This window comes from Ipomoea triloba, chromosome 7 (genome assembly GCF_003576645.1).
Source record: "Ipomoea triloba cultivar NCNSP0323 chromosome 7, ASM357664v1".
NCBI classification, from domain to species: domain Eukaryota; kingdom Viridiplantae; phylum Streptophyta; class Magnoliopsida; order Solanales; family Convolvulaceae; genus Ipomoea; species Ipomoea triloba.
In genome coordinates, this window is record NC_044922.1 from 6,023,646 (window position 1) to 6,044,514 (window position 20,869).

Sequence of the window (20,869 nt, forward strand, 5' to 3'; positions counted from 1 at the left end):
CTTTTTTTTTTTTTTTTTTTTTAATTAGTTTCTGGGTTCAGTTTTTGGTAGCTTGACTTATGCTAGGCAGTATTTTTTTTTTTAATTTTATTGATGAATTTTTTTTGAGACTGATTCATTACTTGAAATAGATGGAGACATGGAGTTCAATTCTTTCTTTTGAACAGGAGTTGATGTGTCCATGGAAGACATAGAAGATCATAGTTAATCATGTATTTGAAGGGAACAGGTCCAAGATTTTGGAGCTGCTGTACCAAACAAATGGTTGGTATTTCTTGTTTTTGGCACTTACTGAAGTTGCTGGCACAACATATGGACATAATGCTTTTATATAATGCTTATCATATTATTTTAATATTATGTCATAACATATGATGTTGGGATGGGAAACTTCTAATACTATTATATTTATAAATTTAATATTGAAACATAAAATCTTAGTGTAATCTTTTCTTATTGGGTATACCGTATATCTAATGAAAAGTAAATAAAGGAGGGGGAATATAACTGTGCAACTACATCCTCAAACCCAGAATAGTTTTTATTGGTTCCTCCATAATGGTCATACCCCATGCCTTGTCCTAGCATAGGTTTGTGAGGTGGGTAGCGAACCTATTTTAAACTCTATAGTGATATAGTCTATACGAGTGTTCAAAATATCTGTGAGACCACCATTGCGTGGTATTTTCCTACACTTTTATTGAAGGATTTTGTCGGCTTCTCATCTTCCTTTGGAGCTTCTGGACAATGGCCTTGGAGTCTAGCTCAACTATCACATTCCTCTATTGCCATTGTCTTACCATCCAAATTCCTTCCTTTAGGTTCAACAATTCCATCAAAAGACCATGTGATAAGCCAATGTTACTCAAAAATCCAATCTCCCAGTCACTTGGGCTTTCAGCAGATCTCCTAGTGCAATCTGTGTTAAGCTTTAACAACCCAGTATTTGGTCAGTGTCACCTCACTAACCTTTTTGGGACATTCAATCTCTTGCCAAGTTATTGCTTACTTCATGTGCTAATCATAGAGCCATGGTTATGACTTTGAATTGGGTGGGGAAAATTCCATGAAACCAATTTGTGTTCGCACTAGAACCCTCATAGGAGATGCACAAAGCTAGTCTGCCATTGCTCTCACTGCCTTAGCTCTGTTGGCTTATAGTTCCCCTGAACCTATTCTTGCAAAGGAGCTAGTCTTAGGTGCTTGAGCTGTCTTGCCCCTCCATAAAACTCCCAGAAAGCACATCTAAAGCTAAAATCTCTGATAAAGTCTACCATTGTTTAATCCTCTTTTTCACATATCAGGCAGAACCCCTCTGCGAAATGTATTCCTACCATCTTCATATTTGCTATGATTTTCTCTTCTTAAACCATCTAGGCAAACATCCATTTTCTCTTGGTACAATTTACCTTCCCATACCAGGAATAGTTCCCTTCTTCTCTGGTCCTTACTCCATTGGCTGCCTTTACTGCTAAGATTCCTGTTTTCAAGCTTGGCTAGTATGTCTGATCGTGTTAACCTTCTGCAATCAGAAGAGGAGTGGCTTGGATGGTGTCTACACTCTGTTTTGGTTTGATATGCTGAAGTGTGGTCAAGCTTCACTCCAGAAAGGTCAACAGGGTGGGGAATATATGGGGGGCATATCCCCTGTATTGACCCCAATTATTTCTTATGCTGCCCAACTTTGCACCCATTCCCAAATACAGAGACAAAATTTTCCTCATCCCATCCTCTCAAGAGTATATACACAAAACAAAATAACTAGTTTTGATGGCATTTAGTGATGACAAAAAGTGTCTTTCTGCCGATGATGTTGTCTTAGGAGCATGACAGCAGCCATAGCTTGTTGCTTAATATAAGCATCATTGAAGTTTTCTTTCATGGAACTATGGAAGAAGGTGATGGAACAACCTGTGTTAGCATTGATCCATGAACCAGACTAATTACTTTTAGTTCTTTAGACAATCTCTCGGCTGGCGGGGAATTGGGTTCCTTTTAGGTCTGGGACAAATGACATTCCTATTTCACTCCCTTGTGGTGTTGATGTATTCCGCCACCTTTTCCTGCATTGGGTTTTCCAGAGTAGTAGCTTCTTCTTCTTCCATAATTAGAGATTTATTTTTGGTACACCAATCCATCCAAAAACTCACATTGTTGACATCTCCAATGCTAGTGAGCTTTTCTCTCACTCAATGCTCTACCCTTTGAAGCTCTTCCAAGCTGACAAGGAAGTTTGTAGCATGGGTAGGTAGGTAGCACTCCAAAAGAACTTGTTTTTGATGTATTTGCCCTTTGTTGAGTTTATAGCATGTGTTTAATGTGTTTCTCCTTTGATATTCCCCAAGTGTGCGCACAAGTTAACATAACCTATATTTGTGATATGCTCTAGGTTAGCCTGTAGGTACATATGTGTGTAATTGTGTAACAGGTATTCAAGCAATGACATAATGAAATTTCTCCTAATATATATACCATCCTTCATAGCCCTCATCCAATGGTTGCTTCCTTTTCAGTTTGCCACCCAAGTTTGCTAGGAATGCCACTTGCCATATATAGCTGAAGACCAACCCCAGCTTGCTTCTACAAATTTCTTGCCTTTGGACCAACTGCTGTTTTTTGTGCCTTTCTCTACCTCCCCACAATAAATACCTATTCATTTTATCTATCTATTCACTTTTCCCCGTTGGAATTGTTGTACTTTGCTTAGTTTAGAGGGGGATAGAAGAAGTCAGAATGCATGAGCATCCTTCATGTCTTGCCATGCTGAATGTTTTCTCCTTTCCGGAATCCAGGGTGCTAATTATTTCCATGTGTTCCACCATGAAAGCACATGTTGTCTTTGTTTTCTGGTCATGTAGAACTGACAATCCAATGCATCCTTCTAGGCCAATCATTGCTGGGGTTCTGCAAACCTTGATCAATCTATTTTTTCATACTTAGCCTAACATTGAGGGATGAGAAAAATTTTGATTTGGCCCCATTGACTATCAAGTGAGTCTTGTGCAAACCAGTTGAGACACTGTATGATTAATTGCGACTAGTCTCTCCAAATATCATTAAGTTATTAGTTATCCATGAAAAAAATGAGAGGAATTTATCTTTATATAAATGATGTTCTCTTAGTTTTCTGGTGATGTACGGTTTTAGTAATGGGCTGAGCCCACATATACCTCTATGTGTGTATATATGATGTTATACATGTATTCACAAATACAATGAATAACTATAGTCTATAGTAGTATACTTTCTTTCTCATTACATGAAGTAGCACACACAAACTTTATATAGACATCTTGATGAAGCATATCTTTTATGTAGGTATGCATTTCCTATAAAGTCTACAGAAGTAATACTTGGCGAAGATAAAGAAACTATTATTGAGTTCCAGGCTGCATTCCCAAAAATGTGCCATTGGGATTTAATAATATTCAAGCCAAAGGTTGCATTCCCAAAAATGTGTGTATAATGTTTAAGGGTATAGTTAATTTATTTTGCGATGATGTAATCCTTCTAAGCTTATAGTTCTGGCAATACTGTTCCAAAGGAGTTCTCCATTGGGATGCAGAACAATCACCTGGAATTAATCCACTTAAAATTGAAGTGAGATTGTTTAACAAATTGTTCCTCTATGAGATTGTGCTCCTTCTCATATCCTGCAACTTTCAAACTTGCTTGGTATACTTCTTAAATATTGCTTAAGCTTAACTTGGTAAAACCTTGTTTGTGCTGATATAATTTGGAAGTCATTATTCTTATTTGTTGTTATCAGAACCCTGCTGAACTTGATGACTGGCTCAGTGATTTAAATCCACACTCCAAAATAGTGATGCCAGATGCATGTGCTGTGCTTTTACTTGGCAATGCTTTGGTCGGAGACAAATTTCACTATTTCAGTTTGAGGGGCTTGGTAGGGTAGATACCCTGCTATAGAAAATCACTAGAAATTCAATTCATGGATTGCTCAAAGATCATATATGGCCACAACTTTGGGCTATGCTATCAACTTTTGCTTTTACCTCTTTATTTATTTACCTTCAGTATTTTTGCAATATGTTTCCTGAAAAGGAGCATTTTCAACACTAGAATTGTTGGTTTCCAATTTTGACAATTTAAAGTGGCGATTTATTGTACTATGTAGCGCAATGCTACTTTGTTTTCATGTTTGAATTTAAGCTACTTTGTTGTCAACAATGATTCGACTTCTACAAAATTGGTTTTCATCATATCATCATACTATGAGATAGCTATGCAGCCTATGCTAAAGTTGGAAAATAGAAGTTGCAGAAAGATTGGAATGAATGGGGATGAAAAATTAGCGCAACTCTTTTTCTAAATCTCTCAGTGTACATTGACCAACCCACTGAATGAGAAAAAATATCAGATTTACGTATCTATTTGAAATCAAGCAGGTGAATAGATTTAATGTCTCCTCCTGGAACCTTGATGTAATTATTTATTTGTATTTCTTGCTTGTCCTTGGCTAAGTACTTGAAATTTTGCAATACATTTCTTAAACCACTTTGGGATAAACACCTAATGAACTAAGCATTACAGGCAAAGGCTTATTTGATGATTTTACGGACTAGAATAACTTCTGTGAATTGGTTTTCTTGAATCAGAAAGGCAGAGAAAGCTCATGCATAGAATAATATCTCATCTTCTGAATGCAGAAGCCAAGAGTCAAAGGTGAAACTTCTTTTTTTGTGGGTGATAAGGTGCCTTTCATTTCAAGGGGCACCCACACACTTCTTGACACCTTTTTCTTATAGGAACTTAAGGATCTTAGGTACAGAGGCCAGATGATGAGATTGATAATTCTTGTCAAAAGAGGCCCCCACCGTGACCCATGAGAGTTTGGTCTTTTCAAGATTATGTGATTTGTGATTACTGTAAAGATGTTGAAATCTTAAAGGTGAGAGTATATTGCTTTTTATGTTCCGATCTCACATGAAAACTTAGCCTGCTCACATTCTGAGGTGCAACTTTCTTTTGGGATAATCTTTACTCTTTAGCTGATGTGACTACGCAAAAGATTGAAATTCTATTTAGTGCATTTGCCTAGATAATTAGGTTATGATAATAATAGGTTTAGTTAATTACAGTCTGTGTGTTTGAGTATTGCTCTCAAGTCTTTTTCCAGGACTTTTATCCTTCCATTATTAGTAATGCTAAAGTCTGCAGTTTATTATTTGTCTGCTAAGGTTTATCTCCCACTTGGTCATTTTCATTTTGAGCTTCAAACCACTTGGATGTCTTTCCAACATCAGTGTCAGTAACCATCACATGACTTTTGTATCATATATTTCCATTCTTATGTGGCCTAAAGTTTCATCTTTGTAGCCATTGACTCCAGGTTTAGGTTTCACGCTCGCTGTTAGTGGAGGGCTATCTGGAGGAGTGTACGCTCAAGGTTTCTAGTCAAGACAGCGATCACCCGAGCAATGGGAGGAGGCTATTGTGCCATGAGAATTGGATGTCAAAGAAGAAAGAAATTAGAACAAGTAACATTTACAATATCCCTCCTGACCATTCTAATTTCTAAGTGCATCCCCTTTATCTCCCTCTGCTTTTCCCAACAAAATTATCAAACAATTGTATAAATTACCAAGAATTATGCGGTTTGGAATCCGCTTTACAACTCTAAACGTAGTTCCTTGACATTTGATGGCCCAAATTAGAGAGAAGATTCTGTCTAAACTTTCAGTATCGAGATTTCTATGGTTTCATCATTAGCTGACAAATAAGGTTATAAGTTTCATCATTAGCTGACAAATAAGGTTATAATTTAGGTTTGATTCGACAATTCAATCCTTGGCTTTTTGGTGCAATGATCTAGGGATGGAATTTTATGCTAATGGAAACTAGGGAGAGATAAATCTTCTTCTCATCATAGTATTTGGTAATATGAAAGAGGTTAGAGCCTAGGTCTATCTAAATCTCTCTCCCTGTGTCTTCTAGTAGGATAAAACTAGCATTGGCCCCCACAAATGAATAGACAACACTCATGCCCCTTTTAACTAGTCACTTGGATCTTTTTAGTTGTCATTCCACTGAGTTTTTCATGAATTGACCACACAGTTGATCTCCTCATTAGCTAAAGCTTAATGTGGTCAATACACAAATTGAGTAACATTCCAATACTTAGATCAATTGTATCAAGACTTAAAATATACTCAAAATCTTTCAATTATATCTACTGATAACCTTGTATTTGCCATAAAAATAATCACCTTTCTTATTACAATTTTGATTAGTGATCTTTCTTGTTACAAATTTTGAGTTTTAAATCTTAGTATTAACCTCTTTGGGATGTTCATGAATCTAATAATCTTTCTTATTACAAGTTTGAGTATCAATCTTTTTTAGAATATCTTTATAACGTGAGTTACAATGACGTGTGCTTTGTAAAGTTGTACTTTTTCCTATGTACATCTAACAATGCACAAGATATAATTTTACAAAGTACAATGATGAGTGTTTTGTAAAATTGCAAACTATGCTTTGCAAGTTGTACTATCCTATATACATATGCAATGTAAAGTTGTATTCTGTGTTTTGCAAGTTGTACTCTCAATTTTCTATATATATCTGACATTTCGCAAGGTACAATTTTGTAAAGTACATGATATTATAAAATTTCTAATTTTTTATTACAAGTTTAAAGTTGTAAATATTAATATTGACCACTATGGGGATCTACACTATAAGTTCTCAATGTATGATTGGTATATAAATGCATTTCCATGATAAGACTATTGAAGAAAAAAAACAACAAAACTTAGCAAACCTAATTACATCCATTGTGGCCCACCCTATACACTTGAGATTTTAGTTCACCCAAAAAAAAAGTTGTTTATAATCTTAGTAATAGTTAAGGGAATACTATGATGAGCTAACACTGGTAATAGCCCTTAGCCATTATTATCATGCGCTAGTGGGGCTATTATTAACAGAAGTCGTGAGTTGACGATAAGTATGCAACTCTTTTCTAGTCTATTTTGCACCACTTCCGTAGCCAACTAACAAAGGCGGCTGGCTTTCTTTCTTTCAGCTTAGATCCCCAAAGTCTTCCAGCTTTCTGTACTGCCACGTCTCATCAATGTTCCACAGGGAATCCGCCACGTCATTGCCAAACCAGTCGTCGGGTGCCAGCTGGCACTCCAGCATGGAAATATCCCGGGATTCGAACGCTGACATGGCAGGGTGGCCAAATCCTTCTTCTTCCCCAGCGTAGCAAGAGTTCCCCATTATTTCTACATGGTAGCAATCATCATCATCATGCAATTGGAAAGAGTCTGTGGAGCAAATGTTGAGGTTTTTGTTTTCAGGGTTGTCTGTTTTGGGTGGTTCTGGGATGGTGATTGGGGAAGGGAGAGAGTTGAGGGGGCTTTGCTTTTCCATGGTGGAAATGGAGGAAGATGAAGATGGAGAGGAGATGAATGAAGAAGAAAGAGTAGAAGTCTGGTGCTGCTCCATTTTCTCAATCAACCTTGGCATCCAAAACCTCTTCACAGCTTCAATGAACTTCTTGCTGTTTGAATCAATCTTCAGCTGCCTAGCTTGCTTCTGCACCCTTGTTCTCCAGTAATTCTTTATCTCATTGTCTGTTCTCCCTGGCAAATGCTGCGCGATTTTCGACCACCTACAACAACAACACACAAAACATCAAAACCAACCCCCAGAACGCTCCCTGAATCCAATCAGTTAGCCAATCTAACTATTCAGAATGCTGAATCCAATCAGTTAGCTAATCTAACTACTGACACTCTGTCTACCTGTTTCCCCATTTGGAATGGAGTTCAAGGATTAGGATCTGTTCTTGTGGAGTAAGGTTGCCACGCTTAATGTCTGGTTTCAAGTAGTTGAGCCACCTCAGCCTGCAGCTCTTCCCTGTTCTCCTCAACCCTGCAGGCCAGAGAGTGATCAAAACAGTTTCTACAAATTGTAAGAGAAACTCAAAAAGTGATGTTGTGTCACTCACCAGCACATTTGGCTAAGGCATTCCAACGCCCTTCACCATGGGCAGCTATGTACTTGATGAGAAGAGTGTCTTCTTCAAGAGTCCATGGCCCCCTTCTCAGCTCCCCAAACCTCTCTTCATTATTGTTGCTCAAGCTCTGAATTTCACCACTTTTACTAACCATCATATCTTTCTTGAAAGAAAGAGAGAATGATGGATAGGAAGAAATTAAAGAAGAAAAATTTTGGGGTTGGGGTGTGAAAAGTAAGGGTTGAGAATGAAGCAGAATTTGAAGGGTTGGCAGGGATTTTATAGATGGTGCCAACAGGGGAGTTTCCCAAAGTTCAAAGAATAGAAAAAAAAAAGTGGGCCCCATCTTGGTGGGAAGGGGGGGTGGGTTATCCCACATGACGTACTGGTTTTCTTGATCAGATATGTATGGAATCTTGATTGATGAGGTGATTGTGAGTGTGTGTGCAATGAACCATTTGGAAAGATGTTAAAAATGCTCTTGGTATGAGCCTATATATCTGCCCAAAAAACTTAATACATGTGCATGGACCCTCACCCCACCCACCCCCTCTCACCCCCCTCCCCTCCCTCATATTGCCTCTTCTCTTCTCTTCTCCACTCAACACACTCTTGATCACCCCCCCCCCCCTCCCAAAAGAAAAAAATGGTTACTCAAACATCAATAATTGGATAACATTGAAATCTATTTAATTCGGATAAAATTTATATGATTTAATTTATTATATGATATAGAAAGGTATATTATGATATGATTGTTCTACTACCCTAACATATGGTTATATCAAGTTAGGTCCAAGAATTGGTGATATTCATTCATTCAAGTGGACCATAGGCTATCTACCCTACCTTGAGCTTAAGAGTACATATTGTACACACAAATGCAATGGATTTTGCTCAATTGATGACAAATAATCAATAGTTTTGAGTTGTAACAATGTTATTGATTATATGTACTAATATCGTACGGAAGGTTTTGACAATACAAGAATCATACTTCGCCCACTCGTCCACCCTTTCCGAGGTGTTGTACCCTTATTATAATTCTATTGTACATTGGTCACTTGGGAATCAAAAGTGCCACTTCAGGCCGATCCCTAACAACTGAAAAATTGACTTCAATTAACTACACTTAGGACTAAAGTGTTATTTTTATATTCTTGTATAAGGTAAGGGTGTTGGTCATTTCTTTTATTTACTTTTTTATTTTAATTTTTTGTTAATTTTGAGGGGGGTGCCAGGTTGGTCATGCATTTGTCTTTTTATAAGTACGACTACTGTATCATATCATTTGTATCATATCATTGCACATATTGCACTTTAGACTGAGTTTACTAGGTCGGATACAATGTAACTGAAGAAATACATAATACCTTTGATGCTTTTCCATAGACTTAGGGAAAGGAAACAACATAGAAAAGCCTAGAGAAGAGGAAGTAAAGATTGGAAAAAGGAAAATCAATAAAATCTGAAAAGTACGTAAAGTAAAAAATAAAAGAAATAAAAAAATAAAAAGAAGAAAATCTTGACAATGAAGTCATTGAAGTGATTGTTGAAAAATATCTCATTTTCAAGAACAGCAACATTAATTTTTTAATTAATTAATAATAATATTGTTATTATTTTGCATATAGTGCTCAGTTGTATATATTAGCAATTTGTTTACCAACTGAACTAATCTATTGGGCAAATTATATCATGCACCTTGGAGTCCATCTTACAAGGTGGACTTTGATACATGTTTACTTTTAGTATATTGTACGTTTATTTTTAGTGTATCACATGTTCATTTTTAGTATATTATAAGTTTATTTTTAGTGTACTACATATTCATTTTTAATAGGTTTATTATATTTTGATATAAATTCATATGTAGTGTATTGCAAGTCAAAATAAACTTACAATATAGTAAGAATGAATATGTATCAGCGATTCATTTTGCTGCACGCGGACCTTGATCTAGGATATAATAATAAATGATCTTCCATATTTTCTTTAAAAGATTTGCTTCTTCCTAGATGCTTGGAGAGTTGAATGAAGCTCCATTTTTTCAGGATACAAAGATTTACGAACTTTAAATTTGAACACATAAATTAAATTAAACATAGTGATCTAGATAAAACACTTTTGAAAAAGGAGAATAATATATGATCATTTAGATATCAAATTTATGCCAAAAGTTTCAATACTGAACTATGCTTGCTGCTACTTCCTTGGAAGTTCCCCCCTTTACTAAATTTCATGGATTCCCAAAGAAACATGCTTGACTGAACTATATAATATAACATAATATAATATAATAATATATAATATAAAGTAATATTGGGAGAGTTAAGTGAACGTGGGATATTTGGGTTTGGTCAGCAGGGCGGCAGAGCATACAACATAGTATGGCCATGAGCATGCATGCATGGAATATAATGTTCTTGTTTTCAAGAAAATGATGTCTCCTCTAAGCCACCACACTCTTTGTTTTTCCCTATGCTTTTTTTCTTTTTTTTTTTTTTTTTACTTTTCTTTTTCTCTTTCAAAATCCCAATATGTATAAATTTCAAGTCAAAGATTTGAGGGATTGTGCTTACCTCATCATGTTTATACATATAATACAATATACTTTATTTTTGAATGATGACAAACAAAACTCACCAGCACTATTCGAGTTAAAGTATCACTGAGTAAATTATGCCTTGTGACTTTAGCCAGCAAAGAACCACAAGAAAATAAATCATGCCTTGTGACTTTAGCCAGCAAAGAACCACAAGAAAATAAATCAGTTTAGACTTGTAACTTTAGCCAGCAAAAAACCACAAGAAAATAAATCAGTTTAGACTACTTGTAACTTACTAGTTGAAATAAAGAATGTAAATATGTATAAATTTTAGTCAAAGATTTGAAGATTGTGCTTACCTATCATGTTTATACTCTATACATAATACAATATCCTTTGGGACAAGATTAATTTAATGATCTAGAATGAGAATATATATAACACTTTGGGCACATGTGCTTGCACTTTTTGCAATAAGGTTCCTTTGTGTCAAAATTCTTAAAGCTTTGGTATATCCAACTGGAAGCTCATCTTTAAATAGTGAACACTGCTTCAACTTGTAGTTTCCCATTTGGGTTAATTTAGAGGAAAGGATTAGCAGCCTGTTAGGTGCAAGTGGCAATTGTTATAAGGTGGATCATGGTACACATAATTGTGTGGATTATAGGTAAAAAACGGCAACCATTTTTTTTTAACAAATTCCGTATTTGTAATGTATTCATAATAAAATGAAACTACAGTGTATTTAAAATGAAACTGAATAATATGTCTTACGTATTGAGTGTATATTATCAAATGAAACTTTAGTTGAATTGAAATGATACTTTAGTTGTGCTGAAATGAAATTGCAATATGTATAAAATGAAACTAAATAACATGTCTCACATATTGAGTGTAAATTGTCAAATGAAACTGTAGTTGAATTTAAATGATACTTTAATTGTGATGAAATGAAACTACAGTATAAAGTGAAATTGAAAACAAATCTCACATATTGAGTGTATATTGTGAAATGAAATTGTAATTATATCGAAATGATACTTTAGTTTTGTTGTAATGAAACTACAGTATAAATAAAATAAAAACTGAATAACAGTTTCACATATTTGAGTGTATATTGTCCAATAAGACTACAGTGCGTATAAAATAAAATTCAATAACATGTCTCAAATATTGAGTGTATAATCTCATCAAATGAAACTGTAATTGGAACAAAATGATACTTCAGTTGTACTGCAATGAAACTACAATGTATATAAAATAAAATTGAATACGTCATACAAGCATAATTAATTAGAAGAACGGGTGACATTTCTTCACCGTTATGGACCATGGTCCACAGTAAAAATTGCCTGCAAATGGAATGAAAGTTGTATAGATGGCTATAGAATCCTTTTTACAAGAAATAGAAAAAAAATTGTTAAGTGAAATTGTATATGCAATACAAATAATAAGTCTAGTGTGAGACCGTCTCACAGTAAGAGGTGTAGTAGACCGTTCCACCGTGAGACATGTAATACTTTTTAGTTAAAATATAATTTTTTTTTATGGATATACAATACTTATTCCGATAAAAAATAGCATATTTGTATATGTTTTATGTAATGGAGGGAACTAAATGATTCGTTAACAAGTTAGTATGTTTTATCTTATACTTTTGAAGAGAAAAATATTTATTTGAGAAATTTATTTTTAGTTATTAATAAGCAATTTTAAAATAAATAGTATGTATATATAATTTTTATCCACTCATTTTTCATATTTTATTCTTTAAAAGAAACTAGTATTATTTTTTCTTTTAAATATGTTCAAAAGATAAAATAATAGTTTTAATTGTAGATTTATTTGGTCCTTCAATTATTACCTTGCTTACTTTTTTCTTTATAATTATCTCCAAAGTGACGAGTTTAACCATGCTTCTAATATCCATCATATTCAACAAAAACATTGATATATTATGATAACCAAATATATGCTAAACTTGTGAAAATTACAAAAATTTCTTTTTGTAATTGAAAATCCTTAAATATTTGTTTATCATAATTGAAGAGGAATCTAACTTTAAAAATAAAAATGACAAGTAAGAGATTGTTAAGAATTGAAAAGATACTGAATTTTAAGTGCAAATACACTAATTTATTATAGTTTTTAAAAACAAATCATTTGTAGTATATAAATTACTCATTCTAATGGCTCATTGAATTCATACCGTGTGATGGGCCATATATTTGGCAATTCATGCAAGAGAAAGAGAGATAATTTTGTGAAATTAATCTAATTATTACTCAATTGCCATAGACAATTTTTATTTTATATATATCAAAAGATACCATCTAAAAGGGAGGGATAGTTTTGTGGGACCAAAAAAAATGTTGATTCATCGACAGCTTGTGATGGCAATTTGGGAGGTAAATATGTATTCTTGAATTACACGCAACTGAAAATGAAGCAAATGTAGAAATCACTATTCCACTGAAGTTGACTCCCTTATGAATTAATTTGTCTGCTATAACAAATTCAAATTATGCTTAATTTTTAGAAAAATTCTCAAATTCCTTTTACTACACAATATAATGTTTACTTCTAAAAATAAATAAATAAAAAATTAATATTTTTGTCATATCAACTAAATTAGAAAAAGAAAAGAAATATAGCGTGTCACAAAATTATTCTCTTATTTTTTCATAACAAAAGTATTTACTTTTTAAACATAATAAAAGAAGAACTTTCAACAATTTCTTGTAAATTGAAGATGAAGAGCTACCTACTATTAGTACTATATATACCTTTTTATTTAATAAGAAGAACGTAACAAACCAATTAAGAACTTTGGAGAATTTATTGTAAATTGAAAAATACATGATAGTTGTCAATACTCTCTCTATTGAACTTGTTACACGAGATTTTCCTAATATGATTTACTTAACAAGTGCAATTTACAGCCTATTACATAAGAGTATGCTGGTTTACTTAATATACACCTTAAATAGTGTGTGATTTTTCTCGTCATCCAAACATACATGATGGTTTTGAGATGGAATTACACAATCAATTTGAATCTAAAAGCTCAATAATTTGGAGATCTTAACATGTCAACTACCAAACTCTCACAAGGAGATAATTAAAGCAAACAGAAAAAGAAAGGAGAATAAAAAAGGGAAATACAAAACCAACAAAATTAACTAGATATATATAAATAATGTCATGTCTTAGTCACGTTAGTTGAAGAGGAAAGACCTTATTATGATTACATGGTTGTGACTTAGATATCTATACGAGCATATGTAGGAATTGAAATTTATAACACTATATATATCATTCACTACTAATATTATTATTAAAAATTTCTATAATGTCGTGAATTATCATGTCATATATTTTGTAAAATTATACTTTATATTTTGCTAAAGTTACACAGGGAGATAATACAATTGTGCAAAGCACAAAGTCCACCATCAACATTATAGTCCATAACATTATAAAACCTTTCTATTATTATATAACAAAGTGTATTCATTATATATATATATATATATATATATATATCTGTGTGCGCGCGCGCACGCACGCACTATCAATTATCATACACTATCAAGTGTTTCCAAATACAACATTCTAATTATGGAAATGTCACTGCATTTTTTTTCTTAATTTTCAGCCCTTGATTATTCTAGATGCATGGACGGATGAGATTAATTCGTGCATTCTCATAAGACTGCTAGTTATCACTTGATCCTTACCTTGTATATGTTTTATAGTATACTCATCATTTTGGAAAAGAAGAAAATATCACAACATAATGAAAGCTATGGGGTGTAAAAAGGAATGATGAAAAGCAAAGAGAATGAGAATCAATAATTGGATGGGGGGAGTAAATTAAAATGCTTGCAAATTAAAGAGGGCTTATTCTTAGCCTTGGAGAAGGGCATAGTTTCCAATTTGAGTAAAATGGAAAGTGGTGAATATGGATGCTTTGTCATTTTACATAGTTTTGGGTGTTAATAAAGTTGGGACTTTGAGACTATCCATGTGACACCCAAGATGAGATAATGATGAAAGTGTAGTGGATAATTCATTCTCATTCATGGAAAAAACAATTAACAAGACCCCTAGAAATGATTGATGAGATTGAAAGAGATACATATAGCAAAGGATATAGTGAATAAGCATATGATGATAGACATCCTATGCGCACATATTTTTTTGTTGTGAGGTAGGGGGCTAACTTGCTAAGTATCTAGTGATCCATTTTGCTCCATTTGTATAGTTAGGGTACATAAGAATAATTGTATAAAGAAATGCTCTATTATGGGCCATTATCTGATCTTCGCTTACCGTTTTATATTTCTTTTCTACTCGTAATATTTTTAACGTAACGAATGAAACTCACATCATGTATAAGTAACATAACAAATTAAACTACAAGTCAAAGTAACTATAATTTCTGTAATTAATTAATTTTAATTTAGAATTTGAATATCATCTATAGGGTATTGTGAATTTGATATGTCTATTAAATTTATATAATCTTATTTACGCTTTTTTTAAAGCATATTATTTCTGAATAATAAGTGCTAGCGTGCAAGTAAAGTCGAATTTACATTGATTACCATAGGGGTCAAAAGCAAAAATATTGTTAGTTGAATTATCGTTTAGATTTCTTATTTGGGTAAAGAATCGTAAATTTGAGCTTGAACTTCACTTATACATTATATATAAGTATAGGTTCATTTTCTCTATGTAAGTTTGATAGTGAATTTCGTATTATTAGACTTGATTGAAGCATATTTCTTTTTTTTTTATTTATTAAAATGGAAGCTCACCAGCAAGATCCTCGTTTTTAGAAGCACACCGGCAAGATCCCTTGCTGGTGGCTTCTACTCCACCCCAAATGTACAGTCTCTTGAAGCATATTTCTTTGATGATATTATTTAGCTTAGAGAATTTATTAATAAAAAAATAAAGTAGGTAGTTGTATTATTTGTAATAAATAAATAAAATAAAAATGGAAGTTTTTTTTTAATTAAAAATAATATATAGGGGGTAAAAGAAAATGAAAAGGGAAGAACAAGAAAAAAGTATTAGATCCGCTAAAGATAAAGTCGGCAACATAACTAACCTTTTGGGATTTAGGCAGCAAATGAATTGCCCAAATGCTCTCCAACAACTATATAATATACTTTTTTCACTAACTAATTCCACAAATTAATCTACATTCATTTTTACACTTCCATTAATTAATACAAATTCTATATCGGTTTCACAAAAAAATATTATGAAAGAATTTTTTTTTGTTGTTTTTGTGTGAGAACCCATGAAGTGTTCTGGGTCTTTTTTGTCTGTTTAGCTGTTCGAATCCACCCGACTAATTCCCGCTCGCTCGAGAGGCACAAGAACTGGCCCAAGAAAAATTGTCACTAGTAGGAGTCAAATCTAGGTTATCCCGGAGTTCTCCTCCACAAAAAGGTTCTTTTGCCACCTGAGCTATTCCTTTGAGTTGAAAGAAATTTAAATTTGAACATATCGCTTCAAATTAATTAGTTTTTAGTTCTTTTTCAGTATTATCAATGAGAAATTTGTTCTTATGATCTTTTGCCACGGTCAAAGTTGGGTAGGTTTTACAATTAAAGAAAAAGAAATATATGCTGTCATAGAACTTGCATTAAATATTTCTAAATTCAATTCAAAAGATGTCCGATCCAAATTAAAATTCCTCCCACCATTTAAAACAAAGTTGATGTAAAATCGTGTCATTCAACGTCACTCAATTTTAAATTCAATAGACGGTTTGCATAGCTTCATTTGTATAATTTCTTGTTTACCTTATACGTACACCATGCATACTTTAATTTAATAAGATGTGCATTTGTTGTCAAATCAACATTTTGAAGAAAAAAATGATAAAGACTAGTCTTATCTTTAATAAAACAATAAAGAATAAGATCCGCGTAATCAATGACATAATAAAAAAAAATACACATACAACGTGTCGTCCTCGTCAATCATTGAAAGCACACTGTACTAAATAAAAAATTTTATTTTTTGTCAATTTTTTATAAGTGTCAAGTCCACTTTATTTTTTTAAACATCATTATTTAGTCCCGGTACTATTATGACATGGCAATTTTTAGTTTTCTACCAACAAAATAGTTTAAATGCGGTTAAATATAAAGACATTTCGGTCTTCAATTATGAAATTTTTCAAAAACATTAAACATAAAAAAATATAGCGGGTCAATGCACCTTGTATTAAAAAGATTGAAATGTCATTGTATTTAACGGCATTTCAACGATTTTGTGGACGGAGGACCAAAAATGACTATGGCACAATAATACTAGGATCAAAGTGAAATTTTTTGATAAAAAAAAAAGGGGACTAAAAGTAGACTGAGACTTATAAATCTAAAACTAAAAGTGGAATTAACTCAACAATAATATAATGTATAGGATTACATTGCATTCTACATATATAAATATTTGAAGTTAAAAACCAATGATCTCTTGATCTAATTGTAAAAGAGAAGTTTCTAAGAAGTGTTTGTGGGGTTAAAGCATTCCCATCAATGATTTTTGCTTAATTTTTTAGAAAGAAAAAAATCAACCTATGATTTTTTGACTAATGAGATAGAAGATTTTTGTAGGGTTTTTATTTCTGCAAATGTAATTTTTTTGTGAGCCCCAGACTTTGAGAAGAAATGAAAAAAAAAGCCTGTGGGTGCATGTTTCGCGCACCTGTTGCGCCTAGCTAGGTGCATAAATAGGCTTTTTTCTTTTTATTTTTTCTTTTTCGTTGTCATATTTTTTTCCTTGCTTTCCTTTCTCTTCCTCCCTCTCTTACCTACATGGATATGACAAAAATCCCATAAAAATCTCAACTAATGAAGATGCTCTTATATTGCAATTCAACTTTTTTTTAAAATTTTAATGTATATATAGTGATTTATTTAAAAGTTATTATCATACTAAATGTATAATTTTAAAAATGAGGAATACATGAATAAGCATATATAATTGGATCAATATATTTATGGAAAAAAATGCAATGCATGAAAGCAAAGAGGTATAGCATTTACTATAGTTGAGATGATGTATGGAGAAATGAAAGATGGATTGTAAAGGCACATGATGAAGGATTCTCTAATAAAGTGTGGACGAGCCGTCAGCTATTGACACGATCAACAACCTCTACTTTCTTTTCGATCCTCTAGAAACTAGCATGAATATAAGTAAGGATTTTTTACAATATTCCAAGTAAAAATGTTGGCACTTGTTATCCTTTCTTAATCTTAGTAGGCCATATTTTATGTGTGATATTGTTATATTATATGTAAAAATGGCTGCAGCTAGTTTCTATTAACTAGCGAGTGAATGGAGCATGACTCTCGTACCAGAACGTCACGAGTTTGATTCTTGTCAACACCATCTCGGTTGAGTCTATCACGCAGAATTTTCGTAATAAGAAACTTGACAAAAACTAACATTGAAACTCTAGATTCCAAAATGAGTGTTCGAGTGAGTGACGTATAATTCTCATATCAGAATATCACGAGTTTGATTCTTGCCAAGATCATTTCGGTCAGCTATGGGTAACCTAAGCTGGTTTACCTCTTTGTGATTCTTTGCCGGCTAGGGTCACAGGGTGAGGAAAACAACCTCGTTAAAACAAACAAGTATACTTGATTTTGTCGAATTCATATTTAAAACTCTCTTTTCATACATTCATAGTCAATTGGGGTTATAGACCAATTGAGGACTACAATTTGATGGGAGGTTTTTCAAACTTATAATCAATTGTGGTAATAATTGTGTCAAGAATAAAATCCTAAAATTGTAAGCATTATCATAGTATCCAATTCAATGAATATATAAAGAATTCGTTTTTGTAAGCTCTTAACTAAAGTTTTAGGTTTTAACATTGTGAATGAAGTAAAGGGAGTTAGAGACGTTATCTTTTATAATGAGTCTGACTGAAACTTGAGTACAAAAGATATTATTGATTGTAAAATACTAAAATGTAATAATAATAATATTTTACTATTATTACTTATGCAACAAATAGTAAATATGAAATTAGAAGAAAAAAATAACTCGTAAAATGCATGAAATTATTAATATCATTAATCGGTGGTCAAAAAGTAGCTCCAACGTTGAACATGGAATCATGGGCTTTCTTGAAGATTGTCTTTAAGTTCAGCCCAATCATTGGGCAGCTGTCGGATTTACAATTCGGCCTGTTCTATTTTTATTTCGGAGTGATTTTTCCAAATCAATAATTTATTATAGCTATTTTTTTTTTTTCAATTTACAAGAAAGCTTGTAGCACCTACTTGAAGAGTTGAATGTGTGTTTTCAATGCAACTCATCCTTTTAAAAATTTTCTCCCTAATTTTCTTTCTTAACGTGTGACACTATTTGATTGGATATTTTAAGTATTTGATTATAAGTTGGTGTAATCAATTAATTCATGGACACTGAATAATTATAAGTGGCATCCTAATAGAATTTAGGAAGAAAAATTTTAGGCCTTCACCATTAACCATTTTGTCACGATTTTTAAGAAGATTTTTGCCACATTGAAAGAGAGAAAGGAAGAGAAAGACAAGGTCAGACCCTCCTGCAAATGAGGGGTTTTGCAGTCAAGTGGGACCTGCCTGAGTTTGATTGGTTGCCTATTATGTTCGCGTGGAGGCCATATACTGTGCCTAGTTGTCGCGTGCATTGGGCGTGTTATAAGTCTGCTTTATTCTTCTTCTTTAAAAAAAAATAATTAGTTTTTGCTTTATTTTTTTTTTCTTTTTTATCTTTTCTATCATCTTCTCTTTCATAATCACACTTCTCAAAAACTACAATAAAAACCCACTATTGAGGATGGCCTAGGAGGGGTAAAAAATATTTTCTTAATATAAAACAAAATATTACAACCCGTTTGATTGGAGGGAATTAGAATTCTACTCCAACCTAATTTCAAAGGCAATTAAATTTCTTCGTTTTGTTGGAGGGAATTGCAATTGCAATTCTAATTCCATCATTTTCACAGAATTAGAATCTCATGTCTCCCCCAGATATTTTCAATTCCAAAGTGCATGGGAAGAAAAATAGATATCTTTGGAACAAAATTATCCTTCTCTTTTCTAACCTAAAATTGATGTTTTATTCTTACAAAATTAGAATCTCATGTCTGCTCTTGATATTATCTCAAATTGCATGGTTAAGTAAATTTTAGGAGGTATTAAATATGTTCTAGTGATACAAGTTTATATCGAAAGTGAACAATTAATCTAAAAAATGTGGACATATTTCAAATAACAACTTCATTGCATTATAATTTTGACACAATTTTACTGGTCATTTAAGATTTATAATAATAATAATAAGTAGATTTAATTTAAGGATGATGTGAGAATTGAAATTCACAATCACTATCTAAAGATGTGTATTGTGTAAACTCTATTCATGTGCAACTTCTCGCAAATAACACAAGAGAAGTAAACTACACTAGGAAGACTTGGTGTGACGGGGTCAACTGAAAGAATGTCGTAAAAAATTAGACTTGTAAATATCTAAATACGAGAATTATGCTCCATCCACTAGACCATGTTGAGTAAACTTTCGACACTTAAATTGATAAAAAAGTTTCCCGTGTATGCACCTATGTTTATATGTAATGCCATAATATTGTCATAAGTCGTACCAATTGACACATGCTATATTCTGGTACTATACCATTACCTTTTAAATTTTCTTAAAAAAAAAAAAGTTGTGATGTGTCTATTAATTTATTAGTAACTTTTAATTGTCACCTAAAGAAAATGAACATGAGAAGGTAATAGTTTTTTTTTTTAAATAGCAAAAGGCAACTCAATGGTATTATTTTTTTTAATAAAAATATTTTTTTGGTGTCAAAATTTAAAACAAAATAAGTAAATAAATAAATAACAAAAAAAAAGAGAGTGATCACTAATTGATGACTATTCTCATGTGTGCTAGCGAGCACATGAAGAGAATGCACCAAGCACGTGTTGAAAATGTGTGTCTCTTTCAAATAATATTACACATATTCCCGCATTATACTCTATTTTATACTTCCAGCTTACATGCCCACCATTTGATTCATTCAAAAATTTGTAGATCATAATTTTTATTACTTTCTTTTTTCATCGTTCTTCAATAAAATCAAGACACATAATTTAGTCTCTTGGAGTCCATTTAACATTTTCCTTATTATTATTTTCGGACAAAAATTCAAACCTAGTAGATAAATCTAAACCTTGGAATTTAACTAAAATCCATCTTTATTGTCAAAACCAAAAAACTAAAATCCATCAAACAAA

The 20,869-nt window shown here is 32.6% G+C and overlaps 1 protein-coding gene and 1 long non-coding RNA gene across 3 annotated transcripts in view; one reads left to right on the plus strand and one right to left on the minus strand.

Annotated features, from left to right (window-relative positions):
* The window catches only part of LOC116025018, a 5,554-nt gene extending 1,927 nt beyond the window's left edge, over positions 1–3,627 (plus strand). For both annotated transcript variants that reach the window (XR_004099568.1, XR_004099569.1), the window contains 2 exons: positions 168–264; positions 3,319–3,627. This is a non-coding gene — a long non-coding RNA (uncharacterized LOC116025018). The remainder of the gene's footprint in view (positions 1–167; positions 265–3,318) is intronic.
* Positions 3,628–6,706: 3,079 nt separating this feature from the next.
* Positions 6,707–8,241, minus strand: LOC116024483 (transcription factor MYB62-like). The gene is made up of 3 exons (XM_031265380.1): positions 7,982–8,241; positions 7,776–7,905; positions 6,707–7,642 (listed from the first exon to the last, which is right to left on the minus strand). The coding sequence occupies exons 1-3, from the start codon at positions 8,145–8,147 to the stop codon at positions 7,048–7,050; spliced, it is 891 nt and encodes a 296-aa protein (XP_031121240.1). The 5' UTR covers positions 8,148–8,241; the 3' UTR covers positions 6,707–7,047.
* Between the last annotated feature and the right edge of the window lie 12,628 nt (positions 8,242–20,869).